Source organism: Dipodomys spectabilis, unplaced genomic scaffold (genome assembly GCF_019054845.1).
Source record: "Dipodomys spectabilis isolate Male_0828 unplaced genomic scaffold, ASM1905484v1 ptg000478l, whole genome shotgun sequence".
Taxonomy (NCBI): domain Eukaryota; kingdom Metazoa; phylum Chordata; class Mammalia; order Rodentia; family Heteromyidae; genus Dipodomys; species Dipodomys spectabilis.
The window spans coordinates 679147-695420 of record NW_024871155.1 but is presented as its reverse complement, the minus strand read 5'-3'; the positions used below and the strand labels follow the sequence as shown (position 1 = coordinate 695420).

The 16274-nt window shown below is 58.3% G+C and overlaps 2 protein-coding genes and 1 non-coding gene across 3 annotated transcripts; 1 reads left to right on the top strand and 2 right to left on the bottom strand.

Moving 5' to 3' along the window:
* The first annotated feature begins 2007 nt into the window (after nucleotides 1-2007).
* On the top strand, nucleotides 2008-5043 carry LOC122098460 (taste receptor cell protein 1-like). The gene is made up of 10 exons (XM_042668890.1): nucleotides 2008-2066; nucleotides 2115-2269; nucleotides 2356-2486; nucleotides 2968-3032; nucleotides 3241-3380; nucleotides 4119-4243; nucleotides 4389-4447; nucleotides 4541-4686; nucleotides 4818-4909; nucleotides 5032-5043. Exons 1-10 carry the CDS (start codon nucleotides 2008-2010, stop codon nucleotides 5041-5043), a joined length of 984 nt encoding a protein of 327 aa, XP_042524824.1.
* Nucleotides 5044-9006: 3963 nt separating this feature from the next.
* CUNH15orf39 (chromosome unknown C15orf39 homolog) lies at nucleotides 9007-15280 on the bottom strand. The gene is given in 6 exon segments (XM_042668896.1): nucleotides 9007-9886; nucleotides 12482-12854; nucleotides 12856-13770; nucleotides 13772-14365; nucleotides 14367-15098; nucleotides 15100-15280. Coding segments are annotated over 6 exon segments (3135 nt in total). The 5' UTR covers nucleotides 15253-15280; the 3' UTR covers nucleotides 9007-9518.
* Nucleotides 12020-12100, bottom strand: Trnaa-ugc. Its single transcript has one exon. It is a non-coding gene; the product is annotated as a tRNA-Ala (tRNA).
* Nucleotides 15281-16274: the final 994 nt, after the last annotated feature.

Below are 16274 nucleotides of genomic sequence, written 5' to 3'. Positions count from 1 at the left end.
TGTTGGGAGCCAGAGCCAAGCATGACGGCATTGAAAAGTGATTTGCAGCAGAGAGGAAAAGCAAAGTGGGAAAATCAGGCATTTACAGCTCCAAGACTTGGCACTGCCTCTGATGTTAGCTAAGTTGACCTCAGATCTGAGGCTGCTTGTATAGAAAGTAGCTTGGGCCAGTGCCCGTGGATCATGGCTGTCATCTTAGCCACACAGGGGGCTGAGATCTGAGGCTCAAGACTGAAAGCTTGCCTGCCAGCAGGAAAGTCTCTGGGACTCTTATCTCCAATGAACCAGCAAAAAGGCTAGAAGTAGAGCTGTGGCTCAAGTGGTAGAACACTAGCCTTGAATGAAAAAGCTCAGGGGTAGCATCCAGGCCCTGAGTTCAAGCCCCAGGACCAGTACCCCCAAAAAAAAAGGGCTGGGAAGGTGGCTTACTGGTAGAGTGCTTGCCTAGCATGCATGAAGCCCTGGGTTCGATTCCTCAGTACCACATACACAGAAAAAAGCCAGAAGTGGTGCGGTGGCTCAAGTGGTCGAGTGCTAGCCTTGAGCAAAAGCAGCTTAGGGACAGTGCCCGGGCCCTGAGTTCAAGCCCCAGGACTGGCCAGAAAAATAGAAGGAAAAAATAAGGAAAGTAGCTTGGGCAGAGTCTGGCCACTGCATTGTTCAAGCCAGGCTGATGGCAGAGGACAGAGATGTGGAGGGTAGGGAGGGCCAGCTCCATGCCTTCTGTCTGCCTGTCTGTCTGCCTATCTGTCCTCAGATCCAGTCTATCTATCACTTGGACTTTCCCAATTTCGAGGGTGTTGGTGTCCTGGTGTTCGGGTGAGTGCCTGTGTTTTGGGGTCCCCAGGCTGCCAGCCCCTGCCTGCTTGCTCTCTCTGCCAGGGCCAGGAAGGGCTGGACGGGGAGGAGGGAGAGGGTAGAGGCTCACATCTGGTCCCAGCAATGGCTGTGTGACCTCAAATGACCTTCCTCTTGATCCGAGCTGATTTCAGCTGCTGGATTGGTATGGTGCTGCCAGGCATGTCTGAGCAGCAGTGGGAGGGCAGGGGTGGCAAGAGCATCTGGCTGGCCTTGTGCTGGTGGCTCTTGCTCATAATCCTAGCTACTCAGGAGGCTGACATTTAGAGGATCACTGTTCAAAGCTAGCCCACGCAGCCTGGCCCTGGTGGCTCACGCCTGTAAGCCTAGCTACTCAGGAGGCTGAGATCTGAGGATTGAGGTTCAAAGCCAGCCTGTGCAAGAAAAGTCTGTGAGACTCTTATCTCCAATAAACCACTCAGAAAACTGGAAGTGGCGCTGTGGCTCAAGTGGTAGAGTGCTCGCCTTGAGCTGAAGAGCTGAGGGACAGCGCCCAGGCCGAGTTCAAGCCCTACTACCGACTAAAAAAAAAAGCTAGCCCATGCAGAACAGTCCTTGAGTGCCCACTCCAATTAACCAGCCAAAAGCTGGGCTGGAGGCATAGCTCAAGTGGTAGCAAACTAGCCAAGGGAGAGTACAGCCCTGAGTTAAAGACTGGGCCTGGGCTGGGAAGGTGGCTCAGTGGTAGAGCGCTTGCCTTGCAAGCATGAGGCCCTGGGTTCGATTCTTCAGCACCACATAAACAAAAAGAAAAAAGCCGGAAGTGGCGCTGTGGCTCAAGTGGGAGAGTGCTAGCCTTGAGCTGAAGAGCTGAGGGACAGCACCCAGACCTAGAGTTCAGGCCCCACGACCGGACCCCCCCCCCCAAAAAAAAAAGACTGGGCATAATGACTCAAGTGGTAGAGCACCAGCCTTGAAGCACAAAAACTCAGGGACAGGCCTGGTGCCCGTGGCTCACACCCGTAATCCTAGCTACCCAGGAGGCTGAGATCTAAGGATGGTGGTTCAAAGTCAGCCCCAGTTAGGAACATCCATGAGACTCTTATCTCCAATGAACCACCAGGAAACCAGAAGTGGTGCTGTGGCTCAAATGGTACGGCGCTCGCCTTGAGCTGAGGAGCTCAGGGACAGCGCCCAGGCCTCGAGTTCATGCCTCTACTTCCCCCTTTCAAAAAAAAAAAAAAGAGGGGGACTTATGCCCTAGCCAGGCCCCTCCCCTGCCCGGGCCTTCTGTGAGCACACGCCTCTGTCCCCAGGCCTGGCTCTGAAGATGTAAACGCCACCTTGGTGTTTGGGGGCTCATCCGGGCCCTCGGCGCACCAAGTCCTCTGGACTATGTACCGCTGGGTCAAGATGTCCAGGTGGATACTGGGAAGTGTGTCTCTGGCTGAGGACAGCCTGGCCTCTGATGGTGAGCCCTCAAGTGTCTGCCTCCCCCCAGCCAATACAGGGACCATGGGGACTCTGGGGCCTCCTGACTCTCACCTGTGACTGCAGGGTCCAACCTGACCGACCTGGCTCTGGAGACCATCAGCATCCACTTCACAGTCCTGAGGCCCTTCCTGCCCCAGCTCCTCTCGCCTGGTTCTAAGCCCTTCGTCCTGCTAGAGAAGCAGATTCTCCAGTGGGTGAGATCTCCTTGCTCCCTTACACAGCCCTCCTTCTGGAAGGGGCCTGGGACCTTTGCCTGATTCTCTTCACAACAGGCCTCTGGACTATTTTTATTTTATTTTGTGCCAAGCCTGGGACTTGAACTCAGGACCTGGGCCCTGTCCCTGAGCTCTTTTGCTCAAGGCTGGTGCTTCGCCACTTGAACCGCAGCGCCACTTCTGGTTTTTGCGTCGGTTGTGGGGCTTTGAACTGTGATCCTCAGATCTCAGTCTCCTGAGTAGCTGGGATGACAGGTGTGAACCACCAGTACCCAGCTGCCCTCTTGGGTTTTTGCCTGTGGAGGTGCCACAGGTTGGCACCATGAAGGGAGGGGAAAGGGGGGGCGTGAGGGAGACTGGAGAGGCCTCAGAGCGATGCCTGGGGTGGGGTGGGGTTGGCCTAGCCAGGCTCCCCTGCCCCAGGGTTCCTCTGAGTTCCGACCTCCCTGACTCCCCACAGCTCACACCGCTGGTGTCCGGATTCTACAAGAAGCACCCTCAAAAAGGGCCCCTGCTCCTCTTCAGGTGGGTAGAGCGTCGCCCCCATCCCCAGCCTGCACAGCTAGGGGGGCAAGCCAGGATGGGGAGGCAGAGGTTTGGGGTCACTTGGAGAGGACTTTGAGCCATCTGGATCTCTGCCCCAGGACGTGGGGAGGCCCCCCCCCCCATACCTAGGGCTCAAAGCTTGCTTCTGTAGTAGCACCTGCTAACCTGTGACCCCGCCCTTCTCTAGCGACCTCCACCAATGGGTGAGCGTGGACATGGAATACAAATTCCACAGCCCTGTCCCCACCCACCTCCGAGGCCTGGCCAATCACCTGGCCCGCAGCAGCACAGATCCCGCCCTCCTGAAATCCAGCCTAGAAGCCAACGGTAAGTCTGGCAGGGAGTCCAGTCTGGACTGGCAGCCTACTTCTTCTAGAATTTACAGTCCCCTCTAGAAAATGAGTAGAATTGCATGTGTGCGTGTGTGTGCATGTGTGTGTGTGCCATTACTGGGACTTGTACTGAGAGTATGAATTCTATCCTTGAGCCTGTTTTTTTTCCCCTCCAGTCTGGTGCTCTACCACTTTTGAGTCACAGCTTTTTTGGTGGTTCACTGGAGATGAGTCTCACAGACTTTCCTGCCCAGGCTGGCTTCGAACCACAATGGATCCTCAGATCTCAGCCTCCTGAGTAGCTGGGATCACAGGCGTGAGTCACTGGCCCCGGGCTGTGGATTTCATGTGTGTGCTTGGAGAATCTCCAGACTTCGATGTGAAACATGGCACCCTTGAGCCCGCCCTGGAGGCTCACGCTTGTCATCCTACTCAGGAGGCTGAGATCTGAGGATCGCGGTTCAAAGCCCCCTTGGGCAGGAAAACTCGTGAGACTCTTATCTTCAGTTAACCACGGCACAAATCCTGAAGTGGGGCTGTGACTCAAGTGGTAGAGCATTAACCTGGAGTGAAAAAGCTCAGGGACAGCACCCAGGCTCTGAGTTCAAGCCCTAGTACCAACACTAAAATAAATGCCACTCTCTGGGAACAGCAGGGCCTGGGACGTGTGCTCTGGGCCAGGTTCCTGGGTGATGGGGTTCTGCATGCTGTACCCCCATTCCTATGGTTCTAGAGGAGAAGGCCGAGCTGGAGGTGTATGAGCTGTGGCTCCTGATAGGGGGCTGGCCCTTCACCAAAGCCTTGCAGAACAAAACCAGCCCCGAATTCCAGAAGCTTCAGCAGCAGCTGACCGGATGGGTGACACGGCGGCCGGGGGGAGGGGGGGGGGGAGCGCGGGAGGGGGGGAGGGGGGGATGGGAGAGAGGGGGGGTGCAGGGGTGGAGCTGGTTGAGCCTGTGGTGGGCAGAGAGCCCTGACCTTTGCCCTCTTCTCCTGACCCCAGATGACCCCAGGCCTCAGGACTCTGTGGAACTTTGCTCAAGTCGTGGTGCAGGAGTTCTGGTGGGCTGGTTTGGGTTGGGTTTTGGTTCTGGGGATGGGTGGTGGAGAGCCAGACGCCAGCTCCCATTAGCCAGCCGCGGAACTCCTTTCCAGGCCAGAACCACCGACTGCCAAAGTGGAGGCCATCTTCTTCCAGGCGGCCCCACCCCGGGGCCTCATCCAGGAATCCGTGCGCAGGGCCCTGAGATGTGCACCGGAAGCGGAGGGCCTCTGGGTGGAGGTGACCGGCCCAGACTGCGGTCAGTGCCCCCCCCCAGCTGGCGGCCTTCCCTCCCTTCTGCCCTCCCCCCTCCCCCTCCCAGACCCCAGGACCGCAAAGATGGAGGCTTACTTACCCTGACCACCCGCTCCTCTCTGCTCTCTGCTCCAGGCGCCCCCCGCTCCGCAGCCTCCAGTCGGCCTGGACCTGGAGCCCCCAGCCCCCGGCTCTGTGTCCTGCATGCCATTGTCACCATCACCTTGGTAGGCATCCAGCTAGGCAGAAGGGACTCCGGGGGGGGGGGGGGGGCATCCAAATGGAATCTACCAGAATGGTGAGGAGGCTTTTGGGTAGGGGTGTGTGATGCTGCGCTGTCTCATCCCAGGTGCTGAAGTAGCGGGGCCTCAACCTGAGTGTCCAGCCTGGGGGAACCAAGGCCTCGCCCAGGCGCTGCCCTGCATTGCAAGGTATGGGCTTGCCCCAGGCAGGCAGGGGCGCAGGGTGCCAGAGGAGGTGTTATTTGGGGGGGAAAGCTGCCAGGCTCCATCTACAGTTTCCCTTTTTGTCTCCTGCCTGCCCTTCCCCCTCTCCCCCCAGGTAGGAGTGGGCAGGTGGCACTGTGTGTATGTGCGTGTTTGGGGGGTTCAGTATTTCCTCTCCTCTCCCCAGGTGTCCCTGGAGCGGCTTCTCCCTCCCTTGAATCCCACTCCCCACCCCCCCCCCCCCACCCCGACTCCTCCTGCCTGGGGCTTCTCCCTTGAACTGGAGGACTCCAGCCGGAGCCCAGGACCTTTGCCTTCCCCAGGCATCCAGCACAGACAGGGCAAGGCCCTAGCCTAAGACTGAACCAGCAGTGGCCTGCCTTCCTCAGACTTGACTCTACCCACTTCACCTCACCTCCATGGGACATAAAAGTCAGAGGGGAAATAGTTGCTATGGTTTCTGTGTTCACGTGGGGTTCTGATCCTGGGGTTTTGCGTAGCCTCTGGCCTTTCCATCCACGCTCAAGGTCCAGGCCCAGAACCTCTCAGCGGTGCCTGGAGCCAGCCCAGGGCAGGAGAGGACTCGGGCCCAGCTTCCGGGCCAGCCAGGCCCAGCTGCTGCCCATTGCCCCTTGCAGGAAGGGACCTGCACTTTGGGGAGACCCATGAGCAAGTGGGGAGACCCACGAGCAAGTGGCCAGAGGCCGGGTGGCCATTCCTGTACAGACCTGACCACAGTGACACGAGAGGGAGGAGTTTGTTCGGGTCAGACGCTTCTAGGCTGAGACTCACACCTTGTCATCCTGGCTACTCGAGAGGCTGAGATTTGAGGATCTTATTTCAAAGCCAGCCAGGACAGGTAAGTCTGTGAGACTTTTTTTTGGTCAGTGATGGGGCTTGAACTCAGGGGCTGGGCACTGTCCCTGAGCTCTTTTGCTCAAGGCTAGCACTCTGCCACTTTGAGCCACAGTGCCACTTCTGGTTTTCTGGTGGTTCACTGGAGAGAAGAGTCTCATGGACTTTCCTGCCCAGGCTGGCCTTGAACAGTGATCCTCAGATCTCAGTCATAGGTAGCTAGAATTATAGGCATGAGCCACCAGTACCTGGCTTTCCATCTTTTACCAACCACAAAAAAAGCCAGAAGTGGGAACTGTGGCTCAAGTGGTAGAGTGCCAGCCTCAAGCATGAGAATTTTTTGTTCAGGGACAGCACCCAGGCCCTGGTGGGTTCCAGCCCCAGGACTGGCTTCACACAAGCAAACCTGATCTTCAGGAAGCTGGAGTTCTGGTGTGTTGGGTCAGGAAAGGCCGCATGGTGCCACTCCAGCCTTCCCACCCAGGGGACGTGCACAGGTTTATGGGAAGGCCGGCAGGGCCCCAGGTGTGGGGAGAAGCCTCTGGGGTCCCCGGCCTATACCCACAGCCGGGAGCCACCCTGGTTAAGGACATCCCGGACTCCAGCAGCTGGTGCTTGGGGGCCCAGGGGGGTTTGTAAGGTTCAGGGAGAAGCAGCCAAGCCCCGAGTCCCAGGCTCTGAGCTAGGTAGGGGAGGACCTGGCAGCACATTGGCCCTGTATGCTCTCATCCCTTCAATCTGAGACAGGCTCTGTAGAGCCCTTACTTGATCTCCAGGGCTGCAGCCACCGTCAGGCCTCCTTGGGCCCTGCACCCCACGCCAGGAGCCTCAGCTCCTCTCTAGGACAGCGAGACGCTGGAGGCGGCTGAGTATTAGCATGGGGGTCTCAGCTCTGCGTGGGAGGCCTGTCCAGCCAGGGGTTAGTGGCAAGAGCTGGAAGCAGAGGGGACACGGAAGGACTATACTGGGGGATGACCCACGAGGAGGGACTGGTCACCTGCCAGCCAACACCCCCAGTGGGACGGCAGATCAGGCTGAGACTAAAGCCATTCTTCCATCTCCAGTGGGGGAGCCCAGGACCAGGCCTGGATCCTGCTCATTGTGACCCAGAGTGAACCAGACCAGGCCTCCAGAGGCTGCCAAAGGGAGACCTGTGTCCCTGTATGACAGTACTGGACATGAACTCAGGGCCTAGATGCTGACCCTTGGCTTCTACTCTCAAGTCTAGTGCTCCAACACACACACAGTTCCACTTCAGGTTTCTTGGGGTTCAATGGAGTGAGCTCATCTCATGGACTTTCCGGCCCAGGCTGGCTCTGAACACTGGTCTTCAGATCTCAGCCTCCTGAGGAGCTAGGATGATAGGCATGAACTACCACACCCAGCTCTGACCTACTTGGTTTTTTTAAACTGGTTCCGGGGCTTGAACTCAGAGCCTGGGCCTATACCTGAGCTTCTTTCGCTCAAGGCTAGCACTCGATCACTTGAGCCACAGTGCCACTTCCGTTTTTTTTCTGTGTGCTATTGAGGAATCGAACCCAGGACTTCGTGCATGCTAGGCAAGCACTCTGTCACTAAGCCACATTCCCAGCCCTAACCCAGGGTTTCTGACATAGCCCAACCTAGACCAATCCCTCAGTAAGTTCCCAGATCTCAGTTTCCCCCTCTGTAAAGGGAAGGCATGTCAGTGTTGTTACTGAGAACACAGCCTAGAACGGTCAGCTCGGCAGTTTGACTAAAACCCAGGTTCCTGACTTTGGTTTTGAGTCAGTCGGTGCTGGCCTTAAATTCTTGATCCATGCTGGGTTTACAAGTATGAACCACAAGGCCTAGTTTCTAGGATATGTGTGTGTTTGTGTGTGCACCAGTACTGAGGTTTGAATTCAGGGCTTGGGCACTGTCTCTTACTGTTTGGTTTAAGGTTGGCACTCTACCGCTTGAGCCACACTTCCACTTCCAACTTTCATCTTTGGTGATTAATTGGAAATAAGTTTCAAGACTTTTCTTCCCAGGCTGGCTTTGAACCTCAATCCTCAGATCTCAGCCTCCTTAGTTAAATAGGATTACAGGAGTGAGTTACTGGTCCCCGGTTTCTTTTAAAGCACTTGTAATAAGAGAAATGGGAGGCCTTTTCAGGGGCCTCTTTTTGAGAAGCCCTACCTGGCTAGACCTGGCCTAGGAACTCCAATGGACAGCAGAGAAACTGGGGGGGGGGGGGGGGTGGAGCTAGAGGGTCACAGTTAAGTGGGCCCTAGTTTCTGGGGGTGTAGCAGCCTCTGTCCCCTTAGTCTCTCAGCTCTTAGCAATAGGTTGTGTTTTGTTTTGGGTGCCTGGCGCTGAGACTTGAACTTGGGGAAGTCATGTCTGTTCAGCTCTTTTTTGGCGGTTGTTTTGGAGATGGAATCTAGCGAACACTCTACCTAGGCTGGCCTTGAACTGCCATCCTATGAATCTCAGCCTCCTGAGGAGCTAGGATACAGGCCTGAGCCACAGATGCCCGACTGCAGCAGCAACAACGTATATATATATATATATATATATACATATACATGTATATGCATATATATGTGCACACACATATACATATACATAGCTATATTCAGTGCTACAGGTTCTTTGTGACTTCAAGGCTGGGAGCAGGGAGGGGAGGGTGAAGCCTGGGATGATTAAAGATGGGCTCATAGTCCCAGCTCCAAAACAACACAAATGTTTTAATTGCCCGCCCCCAGGACCGCACAGGCTCCTAGACCCCTTAAATAAAGCCAAGGACCCCAGCTCTCAGCCTGGAGAGCACCAGAGTCCCCGCCAAAGCTCAGAGACCTCCAAGGACAGAGCCAATCCTCCCCCCACCCCCACCCCACCACGTGGGCACTGGTCCCCGAGTTCCTTGGGGCTAGTTGGCTTCCAGAAAAACATCACTTTCCTGGGGGGGGGGGGGGGGGTGATGGCTGGATGACGTAAATTCAGGCGAGGCCTGGGACCCGTTACCAGCCCAGATCAAGGACCACAGCACGGACAGGACAGACAGACAGACACTGGCAATGTACTGCTCAGGGACAACCAAATCCTAAGACACACGGAGACTTTCAGCAAGAAGAGCCTGCTGATCCAGCCTCAGTCCAGGCCCCGGCTTCCCAATCCAGGCTCTTGGCTGATGGTGAGGGCCTGACCCCAGGGGGGAGAAACGTCGAGTCCCAGTCACCATGGGCATGAGTCAGGCCATCACCCCGAGAACACCCCGGTGAGGTAGGCTGTTGTCCTGATTTTTACAAACGGGGAACGAGCAGTCAAGAGAGAAGCAGAGGCCTCTGCCCACGCCACGCCGCCAGGAACGCAGCAGCCACGATTCAAGGCCAGGTCTGGGGAGTTCCAGCACCCACGGGTTTTCTCTAGGGAAGAAGAAAGAGTCCTTTCTCATACTCCAAGGTCAGAGGTTCTAGGCCCAGCCTGGTGGGTCCCAGCCCCCCCAGCATCCATTTTCTGGCTCTAGGCAACTGGGTAGGACACAAGATGGCACCCTCCTGGCCCCAGGGGGCTACAGGTGCTGGCTGGCACTGCCCAGCAGGTGGGGCTGCCGAGGGGGCCGGGCTGGTCCCGGGGCCTTGTGGCTCCAAGTGGGCAAAGCTGCGCCATTGAGCCAGGCGGTTTCCAGAAGGCTTCGGAAGCGGGCTCGCAGCGTAGGGCCGGGCGGGCTGGCGTTGGTGGCTGGGCTTGGTGAGGGACCACGTGACCCGCCCCCACCAGAGGTGGCTTCTCTCTCTGGGCCAGGGGTGGGTGGCTTCCTCCCCAGCTTCCTGACCTTGGGGGCTGGTGACTTCTGAGCCAGGGGAAGGCTGTCTCTGTCTTCTCTAGCCAGAGTGGGCTGTGAGGGCGATGTGGCCTGAGCCTCCATGTCCAGGTCACCTGGAGAAGGGACATGGTCAGACTGCGGGCTCCGTGTCCTCAGGCCCCTCCCTCCCCCCAACCTTCCCAGCCTCCAAAACTACCCTGGACAGCGCTCGGCACCGGGGTACGCAGGTACCAGCAGGGCTCCCCGCCCCTGCCTCCCACTATTACATGACTTTTTCTTGTTGCTCAAACTTGGTGCTCTACCCCTTCAGCCACAGCTCCATCTCCAGCTTTTTTTTTTTTTTTTTGTCGATCGTGGGGCTTGAACTCTGGGCCTGGGCGCTGTCCCTCAGCTCTTCAGCTCAAGGCGAGCGCTCTACCACTTGAGCTACAGCGCCACTTCCAGTTTTCTGGTGTTTTATTGGAGATAAGAGTCTCATGGTCTCTCCTGCCCGGGCTGGCTTTGAACCAAGATCCTCAGATCTCAGCCTCCTAAGTAGCTAGGATTACAGGCGTGAGCCACCAGCGCCCGGTTATCTCCAACTTTTTTATTGCTGAAGTATCGTGGATTTATCTACCTGGCTGGTTTTGAACTGTGATCCTCTAGAAAGGAAAACCACTAGAGGAAATCAGGAACCCAAAAGAAACCCAAGTGGGCTGGGCACTGGCGGCTCACGCCTGTCATCCTAGCTATTCAGGAGACTGAGATCTGAGGATTGTGGTTCAAAGCCAGCCCGGGCAGGAAAAGTCCGTGAGACTCTTATTTCCAATAAACCACTCGGAAAACCTGAAGTGGCGCTGTGGCTCAAGTGGTAGAGCGCTCGCCTTGAGCTGAAGAGCTCAGGGATAGCACCTAAGCCCAGAGTTCAAGACCCACAACTACGACGAAAAACCCAAGTAGGAGTAATTTTCTAGAGGTCCCTTCCAGCTGAGGGAGGGCGTGGGGTCAGGAACCCCCAAATCTAGCCTGTGGCAAGCAGCCAGGCCACCACTTCCCAGCCAGACTCAATAGGGCCGGCCACCAGAGCCAGAACAAGGGTATCCTGGGCTTCAACAAGGGGGCCACACATCCTATACCATACTTGCTTCCACTCCACTGAGAACTCTTTCCTAACTTTGTGTGTGCCAGTACTGGGTTCTTGGCACTGCCTCTTTAACTCGTGCTATTTCGCTCAAATGCTCTTGAGCCACAGCTCCACTTCTGGCTTTTTGGTGGTTCATTGGAGATAATCTGACTTGGATTTTCCTACATGGGTTTTTGTTTGTTTTGGCCAGTCCTGGGGCTTGAACTCAGGGCCTGGGCACTGACCCTGAGCTTCTTTTGCTCGAGGCTAGCATTCTACCACTTGATCCACGGCACTACTTCTGGTTTATATCTGTGTATGTGGTACTGAGGAATCGAACCCAGGGCTTCATCATGCATGCTAAGTGCTTAAGCACTCTACCACCAAGCCACCTTCCCAGCCCACCTGGGTTGGTTTTGAACTGTGAATCCTCAGATCTCTGCCTCCTGAGTACTAGGATTACAGGCGTGAGCCACGGGTGCCCAGCTCTTCGTGTTGGAGGACATGCTACAATGTGGGTCAGCACTCTGCTTCCGGCCCGGTCTCCACCTTGACCAGGAGCCTCAGGGGAGGAGGCCTAGGGCCAGGAGGTGGGATGACAACAGGTTCTTCAAGGGTGGTAGGAAGGTGGGGGTGGCAGGGAGAAAGGGCTCAGAGGGGGCCGAGAACTGACTCAGGAGAGGCAGAGCCACCCCTAAGTCCTGGCTGAAGAAGCATGAGTGCCCTAACCACACAGAGATACCAAGCTATGTGCCCTCAAGGAACCGTGTATGGTGGCACATGCCTGTAATCCCAGCCATTCAGAAGACAGAGGAGGGAGAATTGCAAGTTTGGGGCCAAAAGGAGGTAGGACCCTGCCTTGATAGGAAGGAAGGGAAGGAGTGAGGGGGAGAGGGGAAGAGAGACTAGGGCTTCTTGTGAAGCTCAAGTGGTAAATGCTCCACCTGGCACTTGAAAGGCCCTGGGTTCAACCCCCAGGACCAGGGGGATGGGGAGGAATCAAATAATAATAAAAAAAAGATTTGTCTTTTTTGTTGTTGTTGGTCGTGGGGCTTCAACTCTGGGCCTGGGCGCTGTCCCTCAGCTCTTCAGTTCAAGGCTAGCGCTCTACTGTGTGAGCCACAGCGCCACTTCCAGCTTTTTCTGCTTATGTGGTGCTGGGGAATCGAACCCAGGGCCTCATGCATGCAAGGCAAGCGCTCTACCACTGAGCCACCTTCCTAGCCCTCAAACAAAAAATCTTAAAGCAAGCTGCACAACAGGCAAATTGACCATTTAGTGGAGAAAGAGAGCAAACCAACTACCCTTCACATCAGAACCCACGACGTTCAAAAACCACCACGTAACCAGGCGCCAGTGGCTCACGCCTGTAATGCCAGCCACTCAGGATCACGATTCAAAGCCAGGCTGGAAAAGTCTGTGAGACTCATTGCCAATGGACCCCTTAAAAAGCCAGAAGTGGAGCTGTGGCTCAGGTGGTAGAGCACCAGCCCTGGGCAGAAAACGCTAAGCCCTGAGTTCGAGTTCTGGTTACCCGCACATGCGCGCACACCCCCCATCACGCTCGCCCTCAGATCCTGCAGCTACGGAGCGGGCTCCTGCTCACCCAGCTGGCGCCGCACACAGTCATGCCACTGCAGGCCCAGCAGGTCGGGGTAGATGTCGGGCAGCTGGCGCAGGGCCAGCAGCTTCAGCATGCGGGAGGTGCAGCCGTGCAGGGCGCGCTCCCGCAGCACGCGCTCCTCCGACAGCGTCGTGGGTCTCAGCTCCACGCGGTGCTCCTGCAGCACGTGGTCCACGGAGGCGGGCGGCAGCCTGGGGAAGAGGCGCTCCTTCACCAGGTGGATGGGCACGAAGATGGCACCGGCCCGCACGACGTGCGGGAAGGGGCACTGCTGGGTGTACATGAATCTCTGCAGCTGGGACAGCAGTTTACCCAGCAGCCCCTGCACGGCCTGGCACTCCTGCCACGCCGCCCGGGCCCCACGGCCCCGTGGACTCAAACCACTCGCGGAGCTTCTCGGGTGGGGAGTGGGCGACGGAGCCCGAGATGGCATCGCACAGGGATGCGTGCAGCCCGGTAAAGTGCTGCTCCAGGGAGACTCCGGAGGCTCCCGAAGAGACGGGCACGGGGCCCGACGGCGCTGGGCCTGCAGCTGGAGAAGGGGTGGAGGCCGGGGAGCTGGCTGGCCCTGGGGCTGGAGAGGCCGCAGCGAGGGCTGGTGGGCTGGGCAGGGCCAGGTTGAAGCATGCCACCGGCAAGGGCTGGGTGAGGATCTGCAGTCCTACGGGCGTGGAGGGGGGCGTGGGCACGGGCTGCGTGGAAGCAGGAGCCACGGCGGGCGTGGACGGCACCCCGGCTGCGGATAGGGTTGTGGGCCGAAGGATCTTGAACTTGCGGAACATGAAAGCCACGGAGCTGTGGAAGTTGGTCCTGGGCAGGTCGTCGGTGGTGGCTGGCGCTGTGGGCGCTTCCGCGGTGGTCTTTTTCGGGCCGGGCAGTCGTGATGGTGAGTGGCCCCGGTCTGGCACAGCCGCCGTGGGTCTGCTTGGCAGCTCAGGCGGCGGCGGCGGGGCCTTGCTGGGGGCAGCGTCCTCTGCCACGGGCTTCTTCACGCTCAGGTCCAAGGCCACCTCTTGTCGCCCGGGGCAGCGAGCCCCTGGGGGCCCGTCCTGGGCAGGCGGGGCTCCCTCGGAGTCTGCATCTGGGCTCTGTCTGGTGGTCGGGGGCGCCTTGGGCACGGGCGCGTTCAGGTAGTCCCGGTAGGGCGCCAGGCTGAAGACGTTGTCGATCACAGGCATAGGGGGAGAGCCGGGGGGCCTCACCCCCTCCTTCTGTGGGGGGGCCGGGAGCTCGCGGGCACAGGGGCGCAGTGCCGGTGGGGTGCGGGGGTCCCGGGCTGTCTGGGATGACAATGGGAAGGACAGGGGGCTCGCCGGGCTGCGGCTGGCACTGCTCTTTCCCGCAGCCGGGCCCCCAGGCCTTGTCGCCGGCGCCCCGCGCGGGCTTGTCTGCCGGCTTCACGGGCTCCGAGCAGGGCTGGCTGGCTGGCAGGGACTGGCATGCCCTTGGAAAGGCGCTGGGCTGAGCTCCAGGCTGCATGCTGTTCTGGGAAGGTGGGGTGCTCCCCAGCCCCGGGGATGCCCCGTAGAGAGACAGATCATCCCGGGCGTAAGGAAAACCGAGAGTCGGAGGGGCAAAGTCGAGCGGGCACCGGGGGGCGAGGGGAGGCTCCAGCTTGAGGCCTGGCGAGTGAGGCGGGAGAGGCGCCGAGGAGTAGGAGTAAGTGTCCAGCCCCATCGGGGGCATGTAAGGGGCCTGGACGGCCGGCTGCCTTAGGTAGGGACTACCCAGAGCCCCGGCCGGGTACCCGGCCCCCTTGTGCGCCCCGAGGGGCTGCAGGGAGAGTACCGAGTTGTAGCCGTCTTGTTTCTCCGGGTGGCGGCAGGCGGGGGGGCAGGGCAGGGTCTGTGGGAGAGGGGGCAGCGGGGTAGTGAGTGGGCACAGACTCCTGGGGCTGAGCCAGTCGACTCCAAGGACTGGAAGGCCCCTCTGCCATGGCTGGCTTCGGGTCCCCGTAGTGGGGTCCCGTGAACTTGGAAGGCAGGAAACTGGGGCCGTGTAGCGTCCGATACTTCTCCAGGAACGCCTGGCACGCAGAGAAGTTCACGGAGGAGGAGTCTTTGCCAGCTGCCCCGGGGGGCACTCCACGCAGGAAGGTGGCATCCAGAGACTGCCCCTTGCCAGGAGCGGCCGGGGTCAGAGGGCAGGGCGGGTCTGCGGGGGGCAGCAGGGGACTAGTCACCGAGGCCCAATCCCCATCCAGGGGCCTCTTGGCCGGCCCCTCCCCCAGGCACGTGGGGAGCCCGTAGCACAGTGGGCTGCGGTAGACGGGTTTGGGGGCCGCCAGTGGAGGTGCTGGGTACATGTGAGCCTGGGGGGCGAAGGGCAGGAGTTCGGCGGAGGCTGGCACCTTCTCAGAACCTTCCGGGGGCGGGCGGTAGAGCAGGCAGTTGGTTAACAGATTATCCGTCCGGAGCGGAGATGCGGCCACGCTGGCAGGGTACAAGGGTGGGTATGGGGTCCAAGATGCTAACTGTTCAGCCTTGGGGGGGCCCCCCATGGGGCAGGAAAAGTAGGCACCCTTGTAGCTGCACGGGTCTTGGCTGCCCACGGAGAGAGGTAAGCTGTGTCTGGGTCCGGTGTCAGGCTCCAGGCGGGGGCAGTTTGCCATAGATCACCGGCCCCAGGGTCCCCAGGGGCCGCTTCTCTGCCATGGTGGTTAAGGCGTTAGACTCTCCCGGGACTTTTCTACTCCACTGCTGACCTAGGGGAGAGAGAGAGAAAAGCTGGGCGCTCAGTAGCATGGGCTGCATTCCGCCACACGGTGCCCCTGAAAACCAGACACTCTGGATGCATCTTGCATCTTCTGGATGCATGAGCCACCTGCACATACGGCTGTTTTGTGTGCATGTGTGTGCCAGTACTGGGGCTTGAACTCAGTGTCTGGGTGCTGTCCCTTAGCTTTCTTCCCCCCCCCCCCCAAGACCGCTCTACTGCTTGAAGCACACATCCTCCACTTTCTGCTTTTTTGGGGTAGTTAAACGAAGATAAAGATTCTCAAAGACATTCCTCTCCAGGCTGGCTTCAACTGAACTCTGATCCTAAGACCTCAGCCTCCTGAGATCTAGCTAGGATGCCAAGTATGAGCCACCAGTGCCCAGCTTGTTTTGTTTTGTTGATGGTGGGGCTTGAACTCAGGGCCTGGGTGATATCCCCCAAGCCTCTTGAGCCACAGCACCATTTCCAGTTCTTGAATAGCTCATTGGAAATGAGTCTTATGGGGACTTTTCTACCCCGGCTGGCTTCAAACTGCGATCCTCAGATCTCAGCCTCCTGAGTATCAGGTTGGATTACAGGTGTGAGCCACAGGTGCCCAGCCCGGCTTCTGTTTTTTTTTTTGGGGTCAGTCGTGGGGCCTGAACTCTGGGCCTGGGCGCTGTCCCTCAGCTCTTCAGCTCAAGGCTAGCGCTCTACCACTTGAGCCACAGCACCACTTCCGGCTTTTTTCTGCTTATGTGGTGCTGAGGAATCGAACCCAGGGCCTCTGGCATGCAAGGCATGCGCTCTACCACTGAGCCACCTACCCAGCCCCAAGCCACAGAATGTTGTATTAATTCCCGGCCCTCCACAGGTCCCCCACACCAAGATGAGTGGTGTGGAACACCAAGACACTGGTGATGGAAGAGATGTGACCAGAAGCAGGCATCTGGTTGATTCCTGGGATGTCATCTTCACAGGTTGAGGTCATGTCCTGTCCCCCCCCAACCCCTTGCAACCCAGACACAGAATCTGGACATTATCTACAAACTCAGATTTCTCCTGACACTCCCTTGAC

Excerpts from the sequence above, each read along its gene's own strand:
- LOC122098460 (XM_042668890.1), top strand. The coding sequence starts at position 2,008 with ATGCCTCTACTTCCCCCTTTCAAAAAAAAAAAAAAGAGGGGGACTTAT. Across the intron at positions 2,067-2,114 it reads GGGACTTATGCCCTAGCCAG|GCCTGGCTCTGAAGATGTAA; the intron begins GCCCCTCCCCTG and ends CTCTGTCCCCAG. Across the intron at positions 3,381-4,118 it reads ATCCAGCCTAGAAGCCAACG|AGGAGAAGGCCGAGCTGGAG; the intron begins GTAAGTCTGGCA and ends CTATGGTTCTAG.